Raw genomic sequence first — 23318 nt, forward strand, 5'->3', positions numbered from 1 at the left:
AAACCGTGATGGGGTTCGACAGCTCCGCAATAGTCGAGTGTGAATAGTCGCTATTGGTTATCAGAGGTTACCCCCACAAGCAAACAACGTGTGGGCGGCCATTTTGGATAGGGGGTGTGGGGGCTTCTCCCTTACCAAGATGGCCGCTACCACCCCAAGAGCCACGTGGTGTTGACTTTTCGCGGGTGTTTTTTAATTGGTCAGCTCCGTTGCACTTGACATTGAACTTTATTTCATAGCCCGGATTAAGGCCCATGGTTAATAGCATAGACTAGATAAGGCGCGGTTACGTTTCAGACTATACCAAGTATGGAGGGGGATGGAAAGCATCAACTCAAGCCGCGCTTAAAAAATGTAGCGAACTTGTTTATAGTTTTATTGTTTCATCCAAAGCAACAAGAAGCAAGAGGGCTCGCTAGCATTAGTGAAAGGTGGCGTTTTCTGTCTACCCCCTTAAATTAAAACAATTTATGTTCGCCGATTGAATTCACCCCTCCCGCGCACGCCGCTCGAGTTGGTTTCGCCCACGCGGCCCTCTCCCTCAACCACCACCAACAAACCGTCGCGATTTGGCGGGAGAAGTGGAGCCTAACGACCAGCACTACCACAACATCTATAATCACAAGTATAACTACTATAATAACATCTCCCACGTCTATAATCATTACTATAATAACAACTACAACATCTATAATAATTATAACACTAATAATAACATCAATAAAATAAACAATTACTACTACTATAGTAATAAAAACATGAACTGCTGTAATAACTAATACTGTAACAACTACTATAATAACAACCACAACATCTATTATCACAACTATAACACTAATAACATCAATAATATAATATAAACAACTACTACTACTATAGTAATACAAACATGAACTGATATAATAACTAATACTGTAATATCAACTACTATAATAACAACTACAACATCTATAATCACAACTATAACACTAATAACATCAATAAAATAACAAACAACTACTACTATAGTAATAAAACATGTACTGCTATACTAACTAATACTGTAATATCAACTACTACTATAATAAAACAAGGGCGGTGAGAGAGAGTGGAGCCAATCTCTGCCTTACGTAAGCCTCACAGCCTGTCAGAGGAGCTACACGGGGAGACATTTGTATTGTGTCTGCCTGTGTGTGTGTCTCTGTGTGCGTCTTTGTTGCCTGTGTGTGACCCTCTGTGCGTGTCTGCCGGTATGTGTCTGCCTGTGTATGTCTGTGTGTGTGCCTGTGTGTCTGCTTGTGTGTGTCTGTGTGTGTGTCTGCTTGTGTGTCTGCCTGTGTGTGTGTCTGCCTGTGTGTGTCTGCTTGTGTGCAGTCTCGGCTCGAGTCATGATTCCCATCGGAGCCCTGACCTCCTCCTTCTCATTGGAGGGTCACCAGGACCTCAAGATCCTTCAGCCCTGGTGGGACGTGTTGTGCGACATGCTCTCCGTGCCCATGTTCATGATAGGCATCTTTGCCGGGATGCTGCAGGTACGTCGTTCCAACGCTCTAGACTCTAGAGAGTCCCCAAGCACATTCATAAATGTCGCCGCCATGCTATGGATAACATCGCGGAGATGTTGACGACCTCGCCTGGTACGCAGGAGGTCATAGGTTCCATCCCGACCCCTGCTGCATATTTGGACTTCGCGTGTGTCTCATCACGGTGGCTGGGAGATGTTAACTACCTCGCCTGGTACGCAGGAGGTCGTGGGTTCCAACTCGACGTGCGAGCTCACTCAGAGCGCTGGCTAGAGAGCACATCTTGGGTCGATATGGGTTGCCTCCCCCCCCCCCCCCGTACACACCGGGAATCGCGCAAAGTGAACCTGAGTGGAGCGACGTCTTCAAGGAGACCACACGGCGTCACGTCATGGTCACGTGGTACCCACTTCCCCCACCTCCGCCCAGAACATGAACGAGCGCATTCTGTGTGTGCCGGTGCCGAGAGGCTTCGACGTGGATCTGAAGGAGTGGAACGAGACCGTGCTGAGGAAGCTCGTGGCCAACCCCAGGGCCCACACGGTGAGGTCCCCCCTCGGGCCGGCTCGACACGACCATGCAGGGGGGGGGGAACCGCTGGTTGCCAGCGGTAAGGCCGGCTGCGCCACCGGCAATTGCCCGAGGAATAGTGTAATGTACAGTATAGTGCAGGGGTGGGCAAACTTTTTCACTCGCGGGCCACAATGGGTTCTAAAATTTGACAGAGTGACCGGGCCAGGAACAGATGGATGGAGTGTTTGTGTGAACTAATATAAATGACATGTAAAAATGATTACATGAATTGATTTGGCCTTTAACAGGTAGCAAAGCATTTATTTGTAAGGCAATTTAACAAATTGCACAAACATGAACAATACAAAAACATGTTGTAACGTGACTGATCAAACATCATTAAAACATCTGAGGCATGCGTCCAAACCAATTACCTCACTTGAACTTCTTTATTATCTACATTAACAGGTTAGAGCAGCAACGCAGGCTCTGTGATGGAGATTTTGCTCCAACCTCGCTGCAGCAACACATAATCAGTTTCAGTGGGAACAGCGTTGTTGATCTCCCATTTTTGCCAGTGCATCCAAGTTTGGAGTTATTTTGGTTGTGGCAATTCTCAGGATAGATCTGAGGTGCTGATCCGTTAACTTTGATCTGTGATGGGCTTTGTTAGTGTTCATGACGCTGAATGTCTGCTCACACATATAAGTGGAGCCAAACAATGTCAGTATCTTCTGTGCAGTCCTCCGGAGGTTTGGAAACGTGGCTCTGTTAAGTGAAGCATAAAAGTCATTCAGTTTAACAGAGTTGAACTTCTCCTTTAGGACAGAGTCAGACTGAAGATCTATCAGTTCCAACTGCAGCTCCTGTGGTGCTGTTTCAAGGTCTTGTGACAGGGGACAGGACACCAGCTGAAGTGACTGTTCAATGTTTTCGAAATCAGAGAACCTACGGCAGAATTCTCCGTGCAGGTCCTCAAGCGATTTGCTGTATTTTTTTGCGTTTCGCGGTGTCTCTTCCTGCATGGCAAGTGTGGGAAATGAGTGAAAGATTTGTTCGCAATTTGTCCGGAGAACAAAGTGAGCTTGGATTTGAAGGCTTTCACATGTTTGTACATGTCGTGAACAAACTGATCTTTCCCCTGCAGTTTCACATGCAGCTCATTCATGTGTGAAAATATGTCCACAGCAAACGCAAAGTCACTATGCCAGTTGTTGTCGCTTAGCTCAGGGAATTCGTCAAATTTCCCCATCAACTCCAAAAATGCGATGATATCTTCTTTCAGCTCCCACACTCGTAACACTTTCCCCAAACTTAACCAGCGGACACGAGAGTGGTACAGCAAGTCCTGATGATCCGCATCAGTTTCCTCCAGGAAGGTAATAAACTGACGGTGCTGAAGTCCCCTTGCTCGTATAAAGTTCATAAGTTGTACGACTGGATTCACGACATGATTAAGCTGCAATACAGACTTACACAGGGATTCCTGATGGATGATGCAGTGAAGGAAAATAAGATCCTGGACAGGGCTTTCCTCTTTCACTTTATCCTGGATTATTTTCAGCAGCCCAACATTTTTTCCAGTTAAATTTGGCGATCCATCCGTTGTGACATTTGCAAGTTTACTCCAAGATAGCGTCATTCTTTCGATCACAGCAGATACCTGGTTATACAAGTCATCTCCCCGCGTTGTTCCGTTCAGGGACTCCATGGTCAAAAACTCCTCTGTTATCGCAAAACTGTCTTCAATGCCTCGGATAAAAATGAGGAGCTGAGCAGTGTCTTTTACGTCCGTACTTTCATCCAGTGCTAGTGAATATAAGTCAAAGGAATCAGACTTTTCGTTTAATTGACTGGCTATATTTTTATCAATCAGTTCCACATGGCGAGTCACAGTCCTGCGTGATGAACTGACTTTTTCAAATTTGCTTTTGATCTCCCGACACAAGATGTCTGCTGTCTGTACCATGTTTTCTTTTACAAACTTGCCTTCGGAGAAAGTGGTAATGAGTGGTAATGTTGGTGAGAAGAAGTTTTTAAAGAAAATTTAAATCGAAGTGAAGAAGGAAATTATTGAAAAGTTTGTATAATTAATGATTTTTCAAACTTTAATCATATTTTCTGTGCTTAAAACTCTTTAAAAAAACTGTGGGGTCTAGAACGGACTCGTGAAATTCGGAGAGAACTCGGACTTAAGTTTTATTTGTTTTGTTGAATTACACAAAGCGCAACAGTTATGTATATAACTTTTGTTATATAAAAGTCCTAGTAAGATATTAATTTTGCGATGTAGTCATACCCCTCCCCCTCATTCAAGCCGTAATTTAGAGAGCGAAAGCGCCGAGAACGTAAATCGCATAAGAACCCGTTAATCTCTTCTCGCATCATTCATACGATGATGATGCGATGAAGTAAACGTTCATACGATATTACAGTGAATGCTTCCAAAAACAATACTGTACCCAAATATTACTGTTAACTTACTTTCAATAGAAACATGAATTGCTCATACGAATATTCTCTCTCTCCCTCTCCTGGTCAAAGTGCGCCATCTATTGGGGAAATGGGGGCATTACAGGAGGAAGGTAAAATTTTATTTAATAATAACAATATTTGGACAAGTTCGGCAGATTAAAAGCCCAACGGGCCGTACTTTGCCCACGTCTGGTATAGTGTAATGTATAGTGTGGTGTATAGTGTAATGTATAGTGTAGTGTAATTTATAGTGTGGTGTATATTGTAATGTACATTATAGTGTAATGTATAGTGTAGTGTATAGTGTAATATCCTAGTACAGCACACCGGTGTGTTGGAGAGCAAAGCCATAACGTTGACGATCTTGAGTACGGTGACGTTTCGCCAGTAATTACAACCGGCATCATCAGGCAAAAGCCAGATTTGAGCCAGCTCTGTCACCGCAACGGAGGGGCATGCGACATCACCGCCACGCCTGTTAATTTTGCCCTTCCCACACTCGCCCAGGTTGGCTTCGACCAGTACCAGTACCGGTTGATCAACCAGTTCTGCTACGACAACGCGGTGCTGTGGATCAGCAAATACTTCCCGCACCTCGTCGTGCTGCACACGCTCATCCTGACGGCCACCAGGAACTTCTGGTTCAGGTTCCCGGAGACGAGCTCCAAGATTGAGCACTTTGTGTGCGTGCTGGGCAAGTGCATGGATTCGCAGTGGACCACGCACGCCGTGCACGAAGCCGCGCTGGACGGGTTGGCGTCAGCGGCGGCGGCGCTGCAGCCGCCACCGCCCGCCACGGCGGGGAGCTGCAGGTTAGAAGGGGGCTGACTACTAAGAGACGGCCCACGGCTCCTTCCTTTCTTTGTCATCCCTTCCCCCCTTAAGTAACAAAATTAAAAAAAGTTCCCCCTTTCTCCATTCGGGGGGGACCCTGCGTGGGTTTGGGGCAGAGGTCGCAAATGGGTTTTGATTCCTTACCCGAACCCGTACCCGGCCGCACCAGGGTCGCAAATGGGTACCCGTACCCGGTCGGGTACGGGTACCCGTTCCCTACCCGTACCCTACCCGAAATGAGTGACAAACAGTTACTCACCAGTGACTCACGGCCTACCCGTACCCGTACCCGGCCGCATCAGGGTCGCAAACTGCTACCCGTACCTGTACCCGGCCGGGTACGGGTAGCCGGGTATTGGGTAGGATACGGGTATCAGGTACCCGGTTGCGACCTCTGTTTTGGGGCAGCGAGCCCGTTCACGCATCTTTCTATCCCCCTGCTTTTCATAACCAGTTTGGCTTACGGTTGGTGGTGTGTGTGTGGGGAACGGTAGTGAAGCGGTTAGCGCTACGCTGCGCTATGATCCCGGCGACCCAGGTTCGATTACCGCTCATGGCCAACACCGGCGACGATTATCTGAAACACGTTCCTTCGGAGTGGGCAGGTAGTAACTTGGTTGGACAGCGCGTTGGTGCACGACAGACAAATAATCCCTGGTGGGCAGTGTAACCTGTTGTTCATACTTGTGCCAGCTCTGGGCCTCTCCTAGGTCTACTCAGCCTCAAATGAGTACCTGGTGCGGTGTGTAAACATCGCCACTGGGGAGACAAAGGCGGCCACGCGTGGTGCTAGCCACCCACCCCCTCATGTACAGTTCCAGCCTTCATAAGTGCTCGCCAACAGCACTTGCCCCTATAGTCTGTTAAGGCTATACGGGGGATCTTGGTGTGCGTGTGTATGTGCGTCACGATGTGGGTGTCTGAGTCTGTATGGATCTCTGGGTTTCTGTGGGTCTCTGCGGGTCTGTGGGTCTTTATGGGTCTCTACGGGTCTCTGTGAGTCCTGATAGGTCTCTGCGGGTCTCTATGAGTCACTATGGGTCTCTGTGGGTCTCTGTGGGTCTCTGTGAGTCTCGATTGGTCTCTGTGAGTCTCTATGGGTTTCTGTGAGTCTCTATGGCTTTCTGTGAGTCTCTAGGGGTTTCTGTGAGACTTTATGTATCTTTTTGGGTCTCTGCGGTTCTCTGTGAGTCTCGATGGGTCTCTGTGAGTCTCTATGGGTCTCTGTGAGTCTCTATGGGTCTCTGTGCGTCTCTGCGTCCCACGCTTGCAGCGACCCGAGATCCGACAAACTCCCCATGGAGAAACTGCCTTCTGAGTCTCCGCCGGCACCGCCCCGGCCTTCCGTCCGATTCGTCGACCCCGGCGAGGCCGCCCCGCCCCCCGACTGCCCCCCCCCGGAGCAGAACGAGGGCCGGCGGACGCCATCGGATGATCGCATCCTGGACAAGAAGGAGGGCGAGCAGGCCAAGGCTCTCTTCGAGAAGGTGAAGAAACTACGTGCTCACACGGAGGCGAGCGGCGGGCTCCACAGGCTCTACGTGTGGCAGACGGGGGCCCGCTTGCTGCAGGCGCTGGTGGTGCTCGCGTACACCGGTTACGCCGGCCCCAACATGCGCTACCACATCCACTGCGTGGAAGACGAGTACATCACGGGCTACGGAGACTTCTATTGCGTCCACGGGTTGTGGCGCATCTTCCGCATGATGTGGATGGCCTACGCGACCACGATGTGCGTCTACGCGCTCACCTGTGCCTACGTCTTCTACTGGGTGGTGACCGGCAGGTGAGAGGGGGGGGCGGCGGGCTGCCGCAGAGCGGTTGCGTGGCACCGGATCGCCGTGCGGCAGCCTTCTGACTTTGGTCTGCGGGCTTTTCGGCGATCGTGGAGATGCGGTTAGCGCGGACGGCGAGACCGCTACGTATATCTAATAGTAATGTTCTACCGGTGGCTTCGTGGGAGATCTTCCGCGTTGGGACGAGGGTTGACGGGCGCTGAGTTCTCTGTGCTGGGGGGGGCGCTGACACCGCAGGCTCAAGGAGTACAGCTTCGCGGAGGCGCGCCAGGAGACGGGGGTGGACGACATTCCGGACGTGCGGAACGACTTTGCCTTCCTCCTTCACCTAGTGGACAAGTACGACCCCTGCTACGCGTGCAAGTTCTCTGTCTTCCTGTCCGAGGTGAGGAGAAGCCGCTCGCAGAGCGCGCTGTGCGCTGCACGCAGAGCGCCTCACCTTTGACGGAGCCGACCGCGCCGATCGGAGATGTGGGGTAAGGACAACAAACTGTGGGTCTCTGTGTGGTCAACGTGGTGCTGGCCACCCACCCCCTCGTGTGCCGCCGTTCTGGTCTGCATAGGTGCTCGCTAACGGCACTTGCCCCAACAGTCCGTCGAGGCTATACGGGGGATGTTGAGTCTTTGGGTCTCTATCTGAGTCTATGGGCCGTGTTAGTCTATGTGCAAGTTATGTAATGACTAATTATAAGGGAGGCGTATCGGTGGTGAAGGTCAAAGGCTGAGTGAGACCACAAGCTCCGGGAACCTGCTTGAAGATTCTGGAAGGGGGCGTGGCCGGAGGCGGGGCTTGGCCGCACCGGGGTGTATATAAGGGGGACCGAACCAGAGGTTCGGTGCTGTTGCTGGTCCTGGGTCCTGGCTGCGTCGCCGCTCGCCGTCATCTCTCTTCGTCGTGGCCGATCTCCTGCAGGGCTCTCATCGTCGCTGTCGCTGCGCTAGTCAAATAACCGTGTAGTTGGACGCCGACGATGGGGTTGTGTAGAAGGGTCGGCTATGTGTAGCTACGTAGAGACGTTCATATTTCTGTATCGTCCAGTGTGAGAATAAATAAGAAGGCCTCTACATGATGTGTCTCAAAAGTCGCTCACTACATGTGTATAACGTCTTTACCGTCATGGGGCGTAACGGCTCATTGGGCCCTCGCTGCTGAAACAAATAAAATCCATCCACGCGTGGCTGCTGGTGCTGTTGCTGCTGCTGCTGCTCCAGGTGAGCGAAAATAAGCTTAGGCAGGTGAACGTGGATCAAGCGTGGACCCTGTCGCATCTGACGGGGCTGCTGGCGATCAATGCGCAGGGCGAAAGCGAGCTACATCTCTCCAAGCTGGCAGCGGTGCCAGTGGACACATACCGGCTCACTCAGATACAGGTGCCCGTGGACACACCCACTTACCCACCCACCTATGCACCCACCCATCCACACCCGCACACCCACTCCCCCACCAATTCACTCACCCACCCACTCACCCAGACACCCACTTACCCACCAACTCACCCGCACACCCACCCAACCACTTGCGCACACACCCACCCACTTGCTCACTCACCCACTCACTCGCCAACACACCGCCCACGCACACACCCACCCACACACCCACTCACTCACCAACCCATACACCCACCCACCCACACACCCATGCACCCACCAACTTACACAGCCACTCACCCACTAACTCACTCACCCTCATACCTACTGACCTACCAACTCACTCACCCTCGTACCCAATCCCCCACCGAAGGTGCTGACACTGGACTCGATGCACGGGGTGACGCTGGGGGCGGCGGTGGTGCAGATGGTGAATCTGCACAAGCTCCGGCTGCTGAACTGCACCGTGGGCGTCGACAATCGCGCACTCGCCTTCCTCAGCGAGGAGCTGCGCCAGCTGGAGGTGCGTGGGTGGATGGGCGGGCGGGCGCGAGGGTGGCTCGGTCTGAGCGGTCCATTCGGCTCCACTGATCCGGGCCGTGACATCGCCAAAAAGTCACCTCCCCCACCAAATGTATTTAAGTCACAATGTCGGGGACCGACATTCACCATCCGCCCCCCCCGCGCCCTCTCGCAGGTGAAGTTTGCAATCAAGGCGGAGGTCCCGGGCTGGCTGCGTGACATGCGCCACCTGGAGGAGCTGTCCCTGGAGGGGCCCCTGACGCCGGCGCTCCTCAAGCCGCTGGGCGGCCTCAGGCGCCTGCAGGGCCTGCGCCTGACGACCAGCGTCGCCCGCCTCCCGCCCGGCCTGGCCACTGTCGCCGGCGGCGGCGGCGGCCTGCGCACGTTCGCCCTCGACAACGGCGGCGCGCGCCTCGAGTCGCTGGCGCCCCTGAGCAAGCTGCGCAGCCTGGAGACGCTGCGGCTGACGCGCTGCGGCCTGGAGCCCGCCGAGCTTGCGCGGCCCCTGCTGGCGCTGGGACGCCTGAGCGACCTCGACCTTTCCCGCAACGGCCTCCGCTCGCCGGGCGACGGCGACGACGTGGCGATGCTGCCGGCGGCCGCCTGCAAGCGCCTCGCCGTCCTGCGTCTCTCGGACAACGCCCTCGCGAGCGTCCCGCGCTTGGCGGCGGCGGGGGGGGCAGGCTCGCCGGCGCTGCGCTCGCTCTTCCTCGACGGGAACCTCATCGGGGGCGAGCTGCCCGCTGGGCTGTTCCGTCTGCACGGCCTGCAGGTCCTCGACCTGAGCCGCAACGCCATCGCCGCCCTGCCGCCCGAGGTGTGCCAGCTGACTCGGCTGAGCACCCTCCGTCTATCAGGCAACGCCCTGCGGAGTCTGCCCGACGAGTTGTTCCGGTGCGAGGGGTTGCGGACGCTGGCACTCGCCAACAACGAGCTGCGCGAATTGAGCGGCCTGGTCGGGAGGCTGTCGAGGCTGCGCCGCTTGGAGCTGGTCGGGAACCGGCTGACGGAGCTGCCGGCCGAGCTGGGGGAGTGCGCGGAGCTGAGGCGCGGGGGGCTGCTGGTGGAGGAGGAGCTGTTCGAGTCGCTGCCGGCGCAGGTGAAGGAGGCGATGCGGGGCGAGCCCAGCGGCGCGACGCAGAGCCCCCATGGAAGCTGGGAGAGAAGTCCAAGGAACTGAGAGAGAAATCCGAGAAAGTGAGAACCCCGAAGACACCGAGAGACTTTCACCGGCAATTACAACCGGCATTGTCAACTCCAACTATACAGCAGTAGGCAGCGTCAGGGTCGGGATCGAAGCCACGACCTCCTGTATAACAGGTGAGGTAGGTAACATCTCAATTACCAAGACCTGTATAACAGGTGAGGTAGTTGACATCTCAATTAACAAGGCGTGTATAACAGGTGAGGTAGTCAACATCTCAATTACCAAGGCCTGTATAACAGGTAAGGTAGTTGACATCTCAATTACCAAGGCGTGTATAACCGGTGAGGTAGTTGACATCTCAATTACCAAGGCCTGTATAACAGGTGAGGTAGTTAACATCTCAATTACCAAGACCTGTATAACAGGTGAGGTAGTCAACATCTCAATTACCAAGGCCTGTATAACAGGTGAGGTAGTCAACATCTCAATTACCAAGGCCTGTATAACAGGTGAGGTAGTTGACATCCTAATTACCAAGACCTGTATAACAGGTAAGGTAGTTAACATCTCAATTACCAAGGCCTGTATAACAGGTGAGGTAGTTAACAACTCATTTACCAAGACCTGTATAACAGGTGAGGTAGTCAACATCTCAATTACCAAGGCCTGTATAACAGGTGAGGTATTTGACATCTCAATTACCAAGACCTGTATAACAGGTGAGGTAGTCAACATCTCAATTACCAAGGCCTGTATAACAGGTGAGGTAGGTAACATCTCAATTACCAAGGCCTGTATAACAGGTGAGGTAGTTGACATCTCAATTACCAAGGCCTGTATAACAGGTGAGTTAGTTGACATCTCAATTACCAAGGCCTGTATTACAGGTGAGGTAGTTGACATCTCAATTATCAAGACCTGTATAACAGGTGAGGTAGTTGACATCTCAATTACCAAGGCCTGTATGACAGTTGAGGTAGTTGATATCTCAATTAACAAGGCCTGTATAACAGGTGAGGTAGTTGACATCTTAATTACCAAGGCCTGTATAACAGGTGAGGTAGTCAACATCTCAATTACCAAGGCCTGTATAACAGGTGAGGTAGGTAACATCTCAATTACCAAGGCCTGTATAACAGGTGAGGTAGTTGACATCTCAATTACCAAGGCCTGTATAACAGGTGAGGTTGTTAACATCTCAATTACCAATACCTGTATAACAGGTGAGGTAGTTGACATCTCAATTACCAAGGCGTGTATAACAGGTGAGGTAGTCAACATCTCAATTACCAAGGCCTGTATAACAGGTAAGGTAGTTGACTTCTCAATTACCAAGGCGTGTATAACAGGTGAGGTAGTTGACATCTCAATTACCAAGGCCTGTATAACAGGTGAGGTAGTTAACATCTCAATTACCAAGACCTGTATAACAGGTGAGGTAGTCAACATCTCAATTACCAAGGCCTGTATAACAGGTGAGGTAGTCAACATCTCAATTACCAAGGCCTGTATAACAGGTGAGGTAGTCAACATCTCAATTACCAAGGCCTGTATAACAGGTGAGGTAGTTGACATCTCAATTAACAAGGCCTGTATAACAGGTGAGGTAGTTGACATCTCAATTACCAAGACCTGTATAACAGGTGAGGTAGTTGACATCTCAATTACCAAGGCCTATATAACAGGTGAGGTAGGTAACATCTCAATTACCAAGGCCTGTATAACAGGTGAGGTAGTTGACATCTCAATTACCAAGGCCTGTATAACAGGTGAGGTAGTTAACATCTCAATTACCAATACCTGTATAACAGGTGAGGTAGTTGACATCTCAATTACCAAGGCCTGTATAACAGGTGAGGTAGTTAACATCTCAATTACCAAGACCTGTATAACAGGTGAGGTAGTCAAAATCTCAATTACCAAGGCCTGTATAACAGGTGAGGTAGTCAACATCTCAATTACCAAGGCCTGTATAACAGGTGAGGTAGTTGACATCCTAATTACCAAGACCTGTATAACAGGTAAGGTAGTTAACATCTCAATTACCAAGGCCTGTATAACAGGTGAGGTAGTTAACAACTCATTTACCAAGACCTGTATAACAGGTGAGGTAGTCAACATCTCAATTACCAAGGCCTGTATAACAGGTGAGGTATTTGACATCTCAATTACCAAGACCTGTATAACAGGTGAGGTAGTCAACATCTCAATTACCAAGGCCTGTATAACAGGTGAGGTAGGTAACATCTAAATTACCAAGGCCTGTATAACAGGTGAGGTAGTTGACATCTCAATTACCAAGGCCTGTATAACAGGTGAGTTAGTTGACATCTCAATTACCAAGGCCTGTATTACAGGTGAGGTAGTTGACATCTCAATTACCAAGACCTGTATATCAGGTGAGGTAGTTGACATCTCAATTACCAAGGCCTGTATAACAGTTGAGGTAGTTGATATCTCAATTAACAAGGCCTGTATAACAGGTGAGGTAGTTGACATCTTAATTACCAAGGCCTGTATAACAGGTGAGGTAGTCAACATCTCAATTACCAAGGCCTGTATAACAGGTGAGGTAGGTAACATCTCAATTACCAAGGCCTGTATAACAGGTGAGGTAGTTGACATCTCAAGTACCAAGGCCTGTATAACAGATGAGGTGGTTAACATCTCAATTACCAAGGCCTGTATAACAGGTGAGGTAGTTAACATTGTAATTGCCAAGGCGTGTATAACAGGTGAGGTAGTTGACATCTCTATTACCAAGGCCTGTATAACAGGTGAGTTAGTTGACATCTCAATTACCAAGGCCTGTATAACAGGTGAGTTAGTTGACATCTCAATTACCAAGGCCTGTATTACAAGTGAGGTAGTTGACATCTCAATTACCAAGACCTGTATAACAGGTGAGGTAGTTGACATCTCAATTACCAAGGCCTGTATAACAGTTGAGGTAGTTGATATCTCAATTAACAAGGCCTGTATAACAGGTGAGGTAGTTGACATCTTAATTACCAAGGCCTGTATAACAGGTGAGGTAGTCAACATCTCAATTACCAAGGCCTGTATAACAGGTGAGGTAGGTAACATCTCAATTACCAAGGCCTGTATAACAGGTGAGGTAGTTGACATCTCAATTACCAAGGCCTGTATAACAGGTGAGGTTGTTAACATCTCAATTACCAATACCTGTATAACAGGTGAGGTAGTTGACATCTCAATTACCAAGGCGTGTATAACAGGTGAGGTAGTCAACATCTCAATTACCAAGGCCTGTATAACAGGTAAGGTAGTCAACATCTCAATTACCAAGGCCTGTATAACAGGTGAGGTAGTCAACATCTCAATTACCAAGGCCTGTATAACAGGTGAGGTAGTTGACATCTCAATTACCAAGGCCTGTATAACAGGTGAGGTAGTTGACATCTCAATTACCAAGACCTGTATAACAGGTGAGGTAGTTGACATCTCAATTACCAAGGCCTATATAACAGGTGAGGTAGGTAACATCTCAATTACCAAGGCCTGTATAACAGGTGAGGTAGTTGACATCTCAATTACCAAGGCCTGTATAACAGGTGAGGTAGTTAACATCTCAATTACCAATACCTGTATAACAGGTGAGGTAGTTGACATCTCAAGTACCAAGGCCTGTATAACAGATGAGGTGGTTAACATCTCAATTACCAAGGCCTGTATAACAGGTGAGGTAGTTAACATTGTAATTGCCAAGGCGTGTATAACAGGTGAGGTAGTTGACATCTCTATTACCAAGGCCTGTATAACAGGTAAGGTAGGTAACATCTCAATTACCAAGGCCTGTATAACAGGTGAGGTAGTTGACATCTCAATTACCAAGGCGTGTATAACAGGTGAGGTAGTCAACATCTCAATTACCAAGGCCTGTATAACAGGTAAGGTAGTTAACATCTCAATTACCAAGACCTGTATAACAGGTGAGGTAGTCAACATCTCAATTACCAAGGCCTGTATAACAGGTGAGGTAGTCAACATCTCAATTACCAAGGCCTGTATAACAGGTGAGGTAGTTGACATCTCAATTACCAAGGCCTGTATAACAGGTGAGGTAGTCAACATCTCAATTACCAAGGCCTGTATAACAGGTGAGGTAGGTAACATCTCAATTACCAAGGCCTGTATAACAGGTGAGGTAGTTGACATCTCAATTACCAAGGCCTGTATAACAGGTGAGGTAGTTGACATCTCAATTACCAAGGCCTGTATAACAGGTGAGGTAGTTGACATCTCAATTACCAAGACCTGTATAACAGGTGAGGTAGTTGACATCTCAATTACCAAGGCCTATATAACAGGTGAGGTAGTTGATATCTCAATTACCAAGGCCTGTATAACAGGTGAGGTAGGTAACATCTCAATTACCAAGGCCTGTATAACAGGTGAGGTAGTTAACATCTCAATTACCAATACCTGTATAACAGGTGAGGTAGTTGACATCTCAATTACCAAGGCCTGTATAACAGGTGAGGTAGTTAACATCTCAATTACCAAGACCTGTATAACAGGTGAGGTAATCAACATCTCAATTACCAAGGCATGTATAACAGGTGAGGTAGTTGACATCTCAATTACCAAGACCTGTATAACAGGTGAGGTAGTTGACATCTCAATTACCAAGGCGTGGACACCAATGAAGGTGCAGACGACCACCAGACTGAGTTTGGGCCGAGTGGGTCTAGGGTGGGTCCAATACTGCACGGTGTTGCGTCTGTGTTTTATTGATCGAACAGTTGGTTAATGTAGCCGCAAACTACAGTTATGCGCATTGAATAATCTGTGGCTGAAAGTCACCTGTTAATAGTGAGTGGAGTTTGTATGATTAGGGGTTGACAGGTCTGGGTGTAGACACTGATAAGGGGTCTAACACCTAAATAAATAAAAACTTGTATTAGGGGAAGCCACCGTTGGCCAATTTGGACCCCCGTTTTTGTTTGTTTTTCCCCGTTTTTGTTTGTTTTTCCCGTTGGCTCCAAGCGCTTGATCATAGCCCCCAGCTTTTAAGGGCGGTCCGTGAATCGCCGCTTCTCGCCCCTTCCGCCGGGATACCCGAGAGCGTGAATGCAAACATTAAAACGTTTCCCCGTCTTGACCGGGCCGTCTTTGTTTCTTACGTCCTGTTGATTGCGTTGCCTTGAGTGATCTGTTTGTCCCCGCGAGGCCATGCCGCCCGGACCCTCCTTGAAGAGACACACGGGGCCAAAAGAGATGCTGCTTATACACATGGACCCAGGGCTGGAAACCCAGGATCTCGGATGTCTCCGTCTTAACCATTGTGAATCCCCCGAGAGACACAGCCATTATGAATCCACTGAGAGAGAGAGACTGCCATTGTGAACCCTCTGAGAGACAGCCATTATGAATCCACTGAGAAAGAGAGACTGCCATTGTGAATCCCCCGAGAGACACAGCCATTATGAATCCACTGAGAAAGAGAGACTGCCATTGTGAACCCTCTGAGAGACACACCCATTATGAATCCTCTGTGTGTGTCAGTGTGTGTCAGTTTGTGTGAGTTGTGGGGGGTGGTGGTGTAGCGGTTATCGCTACGCTGCGCTACGAACCCGGCGACCCGGGTTCAATTCCCGCTCACGGCTAATACCAGTCAGTCACGATTATCTGAACCGGTCCTGGACCTCCCCTAAGTCGACTCGGCCTCAAATGAGTACCTGGTGTGATGTGTGAATATCGTCACTGGGGAGACAAAGGCGGCCGGACGTGGTGTTGGCCGCACCCCCCCGTGTACCATCCCAGCCTTTATAGGTGCTGCTACTCGCTAACAGCACTTGCCCCTACAGTCTGTCAGGGTCGTTTGTCAGCCCATGAACCCATAATGAAGGGGGCCATTTTGGGTTCGATCGCATAACCCAAAAAATAACCTTGGATTGGTATAGTGAAAACCTACTTGTTAAACGAAGGGGCCGTCCATAAATGACGTCACGCACCTGGGGGGGGGGGTCAGACATTTGTGACTGTGACAAGGGGGGGTGGGGTTTGAGAAATTTGACGTCACATCAAAATGCGCAACTTTGATTAAATATAGACGACACGTTCTACTGAATTAAATATACTTTTAATGAATGTTTTTTCCTACGACATCAGAGTGCAGCGCCACATTAAATACGCACTGCAACACACTTTTTCTGGCATAAGGTATTCCAACGGTTTTAAGGTAATTTTGGGGTGCTGATTCCAAATCTGGCATCAGTTTTTGTCTATCACATCAGGTTTTTTGAGATATCAAATATTGCATTTTCAATAAAAAACTGCAGAAGAAAAATATTAAATAAATGTGGATATCTACATAAAATTATATTATAAACACACTATCCTAAAAATACAGCACCATATTTTAACCATAAAGCAATCACTGACTCGCAACAACTTGCAATCATAAGTGACGGAGTTAATTTCGGGTAAAATAAATGCAAATGGGGTATGCCGATAGCATAAAAATGAGATGTGATAGAGCAAATCTGAGATCAGATTTGGAATCAGCACCCTGAAATTAGTCTAGAACAGCTGCAAAAGTCCAGGCCAGAAAAATATGTTTTTTTGTTGTTGTTGACCAGTGCAACAGAAGACAGATCCCCCGTGTCGCCCCTGCAGACTCTAAGGGCAAGGGCCTCGATTGTTTGTGTTGCGATCGAAACGTCGTGACATTTTAATTATTTTTAAAATTATTTTATTGTTTTTATTTTTTCTACCTACGTTACTTTACGGAAAGAACCATAGAATATGAATCCCTGCAGTCACGAAAGTTGTAAGTCAAAATATATTAAACTAGATTCGAAGCTTTCGTGACTGCAGGAATTACTCTTTAGTTCTTTCGGTAAAGTAATTTCGAAAAAAAAGTTAATTAAATAATAATAGAATACGACGTTTCGATTGCATTATATTTCTAAGTTTGCTTCGTTTGTTTTCTCATTCATTCGTACCTGAGGATGGTTGCTTGTGTTGCAATCGAAACGTCGTATTCTATTATTATTTAATTTATTTTCTTTCTACATGACTTTACCGAAAGATTCAAAATATATTCCTTCACTATGGGAACCTCATTTGCCAGTAAAAATATGATAATTGGTTCTTTACCCTTCTATCTGGCAACAAAACTGACACCTTTTTTTTGCAAGGAGTCATGTTTGCATAGACCGCAATACCTGCAGTCATAATACAAACAAAAGAACATAACTCTGATAATGTGCACTGTCCTTAAAGTTGATTGATCCACACCCGAGACAGCTTTCCTTAGAGCCTAGTCTCATATGGGTTGGACCAGATGACGCCTTTTGACTCCTTGTAAAAAAAAGGTGTCAGTTTTGTTGCCAGATAGAAGGGTAAAGAACCAATTATTATATTCCTTCAGTCACTAAAATCTTTTAAAGTCAAAATGAATGCTGGTAGTGATTACAGTGATGGGCCAGCTTCATGGTGATTATGGGACTCGAGTTGGTCGGGTGATGCGGATGGAGTGATGGAGATTGGTGATGTTCGTGGGGGTTGGAGAGGGTGATTGCAGGAAGGATGGGGGTCATGCTGATTGGGAGAGTGGCTGAGGTTTGATGGGGAAAGCAACTGCATACCTGTCAACCCCTTATCAGTGCCTACCTCATGACAAACAAATTCAGACCGTATTGGTCACCCCGTGCCCTTATAAATCTCAACGTTCATCCTACAAAGTCACATCACAAGGGAGAAACAAACAAATTGATAAAAAGTATATATTTTTTTTTAATCTGTAAGAAATATGAAAACATTTGCCCGTATTAAAACGGCTTTACGCCTTATGGACCTGAAAACTCTATTTCCCCATACAAGAATACAGGTAAATCGTATGGGTTGACAGGTATGCAACTGAGATGTGGAGGGGATACACAGGGTGATGGGATTGGGTAGGGGATGGTGATGGGCGGTGATGATGGAGTACTTTGGGGGACATCGTGATGCGAGTGGAGTTTTGAAGTCGCGTCCCGCTCCTCTTCACAAAATCCTCACGGGAGATCCGCAGGTTCCTGCTGAGGTCGGCCTCCCCGAGGTCAACCTCATCTTCATTGAGCACCCGAGTGCGGTGTGTCAACATCCCCACTGGGTAGACAGGCAACCGGACCTATTGCTGCCCATCCACCTCGTGTGCCGTGCCGGCCATCATAGATGTTGCTCTCTAAGTGCAATATCTATGGTTGTTTAGTTACTGCAGCTACATACTATTAACATCCCTTCCCTTTATTAATGCTACCCCTATCCCCTCCCTTTGATGCTGCTAATCCTGCATAATGCACGGGCATAATATGACTTTGAAATCCCCCGCCCACCTCCTACGCCAGGGGTCGGCAACCAAAATAACAAGAAGAGCCATTTCTTTCCAATTCGGTACAAAATTCAGTATTTCAAGAGCCGCAATGCATCTATGTACATACGTACATATGGTCAAGAAGCAGCCCGTAAAGAGCCGCATGCGGCTCCGGAGCCGTAGGTTGCCGACCCCTGTCCTACGCATTTCACAAGTAGTACTAATCCCATATCTGCATTTCCCATAAATATGCTAAATTCCTCTTGATATGCAAATTCTTTTGTCAAGGCGCTCTTCCCCCTCCAACCCAGCTTAAATATAGGCTCCAAGCCTGGGGTGTTTCATTCAGACGCTGTCTTCCCGACAGACCTGTTCTTCACCTGAGGACGGCTGCTTGCGTTGTGGCCGCAACGTCGTGAGAATTATTTAATTATGTTTTACTTTTATTATTTCCATTCTACGTGACTTTGCCGAAAGAACCAAGAAAATGAATCCCTGCAGTCATGAAAGTTTTAAATCGAAAAGCCTCATAATAATCATGATCATACTTGACACCACTCGCTTTTGACCGTCTAATGCGTATTGTCTCCGTGGCACAATAGCGCGTTTAGTCCAGCAGGGGCTGCTCCGGCAGTGTTGTTGACGCACGTGTTGGCTTTACGTGCTATGAAGAAGAGCAATTGACCAGATGTCGCGTATTAAAAAAGAAGTACTTTTAAGACCACAGTTTGTTATTTACGAATTTTCGCTGAGTTGTCATTGCACTGCAGCACGTGACTTGTTTTTTTGTATCGAGGTCAAGAGTCATAACATAGGCAATGTGCAATTCCAAAGACCCCCATGGATGATTATGGTGGGTGTTTCAGATTGCCATCAAACACCCGACCTGTGTCACGCACTGGATTATATATTTTTTAAAATCTGAGATAAAATTCATACGTCGTACAAAGTTCACATTTAATACCATAGTCAGTTGGATTAATACGGTCAAAATAAGTTATCTTCCGACTCTATACTTTGAGAACTACTCAAATTAATGCTGTGAAAACACACCGGCTTATGTAAGCCGATTCATAATCTGTGCCATAACTCACACATGTCTCCCTTTTTACCTCTCCAGAGGCTGGCCTCACTCCTTGCCTTGGCCTCGCCCCTCCAACAGTTGGCCCTGTTCAGCTCCATCAACCACATGAACCACTTATTTTTCTTTAAGCTAGTTGAGAGGCTATCTGCAGTTGTTATAGGTCGTTACCAATACCATAGTTTATCGGTTTCTGGTTAAAATCAGCTGGACCGTAAAATGAAAATTACAGGAAGCCCTCGACTTACGAACACCCGACGTATGAGCACCCGCCTTAGGAACACCTGCACTTAAGACTCGGCCTAAATGAGTACCAGTAAACATCGCCATTTGGGAGACAAAGGCGGTCCGCTGTGGTGCTGGCCACCCACCCTCTTGTGTGCCGTGTCGGCCTTCATAGTTGCTCGCTAACTGCACTCGTCCCAACAGTCTGTTAAAGCTATGTGAGGGATCTTAGTCTGTGTACATGTGAATGTGCCTTAACAGCTGTGACGATTATCCCCGAGCACCTAGGTCTACTTAGTCTGAAATGCCTACCTGGTGCGGTGTGTAAACAACGCCACTGTGGAGAAAAAGGTCGCCGGCCGTGGTGCTGGCCACCCACCTCGTGTGCCATTCGGTCCTTCAGATGTGCTGCTCGCTAACAGCACTTGCCCCACCAGTCTGTTAAGGCTATAGGGGGATCTTTGTCTTTTTTTGTGTGTACGTGAAAGTTGGGTCGGGAGCAGTAGTGTAGTCGTGAGCGCTTAGTTGTAATGAAGACGTTAGCGCTGCACTACGAACCCGGCGACCCGAGTTTGATTCTCGCTCACGGCCAACACCAGTGAGGATTATCTTAATGCGTCCTGGGCCTCCCCTAGGTCGACTCAGCCTGAAATGAGTACCTGGTGTGGTGTGTAAACATCGCTACTAGGGAGTCAAAGGTGGCCGGGCATGGTACTGGCCACCCACCCCCTCGTGTGCCGTGCCGGCCTTCATAGGTGCTCACTAACAGCACTTGCCCCGACAGTCTACCAAGGCTACACGGGGGATCTTTGTTTTTTCTCTTTGTATGTCGTTAGAACAGATTCCCTTCGTAAATCGAGGACTGCCCAAATCCTCGCCGAAGTTTCGCGGATTCCTGCTGATATTGATAGCAATACCGCAATTACATGTAACCAGCCCAAACTTGACATCTGTAAAGAAGAGCTTCATAGCTCATCGGATCCCTCCAGCCTAAATAAAGATTCTGATTCTGATGTTAGGGAATTCATAGTAATGGTGCAATTAAGTTTCGATTTAAAGCTTTCCTGACTGCAGGGATTCATATTCTTGGCTCTTTCGGTAAAGTCACGTAGAAAGGAAATAATGAAATAATTAAAATAAAACTATTAAATTCTCACGACGTTTCGATTGCAACACAGGCAATCATTGTCAGGTGTGAAAATCACAGCAAGAAGATTTGAAAAAGTGGCGTTTTGTTCTTAACGTCAGCACCACGGACAGCAACTAGCGGTCGTTCAGACGGACGAGTCCATCTATGCTCGGAACGGAGGAGGGGGGAGAGAAGGAGAATGGAATGCGGTCTGAAAGTCACCGTTAGCGTGAACACAATTAAGACCCGAAATGGTTAATCACATCCAATGATTGCTAAGCCAGAAGAGATTCTTTCATGAGGCTATCCACATATACAAACACAGAGACAATTTCAACCGACAAGATGGTTTCTGGCTGAGCAATCGCTGTCCTGGGTTGTTAAAGTTAAGAAAAAACGCCACTTTTTTCTAAATTTCTTGCTGTGAATTTCACACCTGATGATGATTGCTTGTGTTTCAGTCGAAACGTCGTGAGAATTTTGTTGTTTGATATTTGTATTACTTTATTATTTCCCTCGTACGTGACTTTACCGAAAGAACCAAGAATATAACACAAACAAGTGTTGTTGTTATGTAACAACAACACAAACACGTGTTGTTGTTGTCATGTAACAACAACACAAACACGCTGTTGGGGACGCTTGGTGCATCGCCCGTTGGAGAGCCCCGCCCCGCACGCCCCCCCATCCCCCGCAAGCCCCTCCCCCTCACAACCCTCCCCCCAATCCCACGCGCCCCTCCCCCCCACAGACACAGGCCCCGCCCACCGTCGCGTGACGTCACGCCCAACTGCCGCCCGTTCTGCGACATTGCAGTGGAGGCTCCCGCTCCAGTCGGTTCACTCCGAGACTCACGACGCCGAGACTCGCCTCTCTGGGGGAGCCTCTCACTCGCCTCGCTCTCCCAGCTTCACTGAAGACCCTTCTCGCCGACTTGCTGCCGCAGACGGTCGAAGGATGAGAACATCTCCGAGGTGAGTGTGAGACGGCACTGGGGAGAGAGACAAAGACGCCTGTGACTCGTGTGCAGCGGGCGAGGGAGACGACGGCCCTGGACACGGCACACGCCGCCTGTGTTGTGGCCGAGGCCTTCGTCAGATCGCTCGTTGCTTTCAGAGGGACATTGATACAGACCGTGAGGGAGACACGTGGACACAACAGAGACACAGGAGGCAGACTATAAGTTGCTTTTCTCTTTGGAGCGAACACTCCGCACCAACACACGGAGACAGGCAAAGCGTTCCAGTCCTCCAATCCCTCCTTCACACGCAACTCTCTCTCATCCTCCTCATGCACTGCTCTCTCCTCCTCATCAGCTGCTCTCTCTCATCCACTCCTCCTGCCGACATCCCCTCTTATCCCGACGGCCCCCTCTACCATTTGTGGCCATCTGGCTTCTGAAAAAAGCTAATAGCTCTGTGGGCTTTACCTGGTAGGATGAACCTAGTTGAATTTCATTTGTATATATTTTTGAAGTGATTTGCTTACCTTTCCTGTACTTTGCACTCCTATCGTGTTTTTGTATTGTTGTAACTTTTTGAGCAACCCCCAACTAGACATCTATGAATAGGGGCCGTCCATAAATGACGTCACGCGATTTTGGCCGATTTTTGCTCCCCCCCCCCTCGTCACACGGCGTCACAAAAAGTCAGACCCCCTTCAAATATGACGTCACTAGGCTCTGCCCCCCCCCCAACCATATTTACATTTTGAAACTAAAACATGCTTCAAATCACTTTAAACTATTGTCATTGTAGTGCGTATTTTACGTGGTGCTGCACTTATAGGAGAAACATTTATTTAAAAGGAGGCATTAGAAAGCTGAAATTTAGCATAAAATTCATTTACAAATATTCAACGCCTAAATAAAACTGCAGATGTTCAGAATATTATATTGAAATTTTCTTATGATTATACATTTTTTTAGGTAATTATAACTATAAAAAATAGTTGAAATTTTGTAGTAGAAAGAAGCAAAATGGAGAGTACAATTATAACAATCACATATTCATTCCACAGAATGAAAAGTCCTGGTAGAATCATTAGAATCAAAATGTTTATTAACAATAATTCAAATTTTTTATTAATTTATGTTTCTCCATTTTCCCATGGAGAAGCAAAATGCTCCTTCATGGAATACATAAAAGGTGACCTTAGTAAATATAAATAATCGAATAGTTATTAATGAAAATTAATCAAAATTAGTGTTGTTCTAACAATTCTATTTAATTAAGTTTATTTAAAGTTGCGCATTTTGATGTGACGTCACATTTATCAAAACCCCCTCCCCCCCTCGTCACACATCGTCACAAATGTCTGACCCCCCTCCCTCCCCCTAGGTGCGAGACGTCATTTATGGACGGCCCCAAAATAGCTTCATAGTTCATCGTATTCCTCCAATAT

The 23318-nt window shown here is 48.0% G+C and overlaps 1 protein-coding gene across 1 annotated transcript; it reads left to right on the top strand.

The window, feature by feature from the left end:
* Positions 1–540: 540 nt before the first annotated feature.
* Positions 541–15282, top strand: LOC144722893 (volume-regulated anion channel subunit LRRC8E-like). Its single transcript, XM_078601296.1, has 9 exons — positions 541–625; positions 1354–1511; positions 1932–2045; positions 4998–5302; positions 6598–7110; positions 7358–7505; positions 8333–8491; positions 8862–9011; positions 9186–15282. Exons 2-9 carry the CDS (start codon positions 1368–1370, stop codon positions 10188–10190), a joined length of 2538 nt encoding a protein of 845 aa, XP_078457422.1. The 5' UTR covers positions 541–625; positions 1354–1367; the 3' UTR covers positions 10191–15282.
* The last annotated feature ends 8036 nt before the right edge of the window (positions 15283–23318 follow it).

The sequence above is a fragment of the Lampetra planeri genome, chromosome 16, assembly GCF_965212315.1.
Source record: "Lampetra planeri chromosome 16, kcLamPlan1.2.h2, whole genome shotgun sequence".
Lineage (NCBI taxonomy): Eukaryota > Metazoa > Chordata > Hyperoartia > Petromyzontiformes > Petromyzontidae > Lampetra > Lampetra planeri.

Excerpts from the sequence above, each read along its gene's own strand:
- LOC144722893 (XM_078601296.1), top strand. The coding sequence starts at position 1,368 with ATGATTCCCATCGGAGCCCTGACCTCCTCCTTCTCATTGGAGGGTCAC. Across the intron at positions 1,512-1,931 it reads TCTTTGCCGGGATGCTGCAG|AACATGAACGAGCGCATTCT; the intron begins GTACGTCGTTCC and ends ACCTCCGCCCAG. Across the intron at positions 9,012-9,185 it reads AGGAGCTGCGCCAGCTGGAG|GTGAAGTTTGCAATCAAGGC; the intron begins GTGCGTGGGTGG and ends GCCCTCTCGCAG.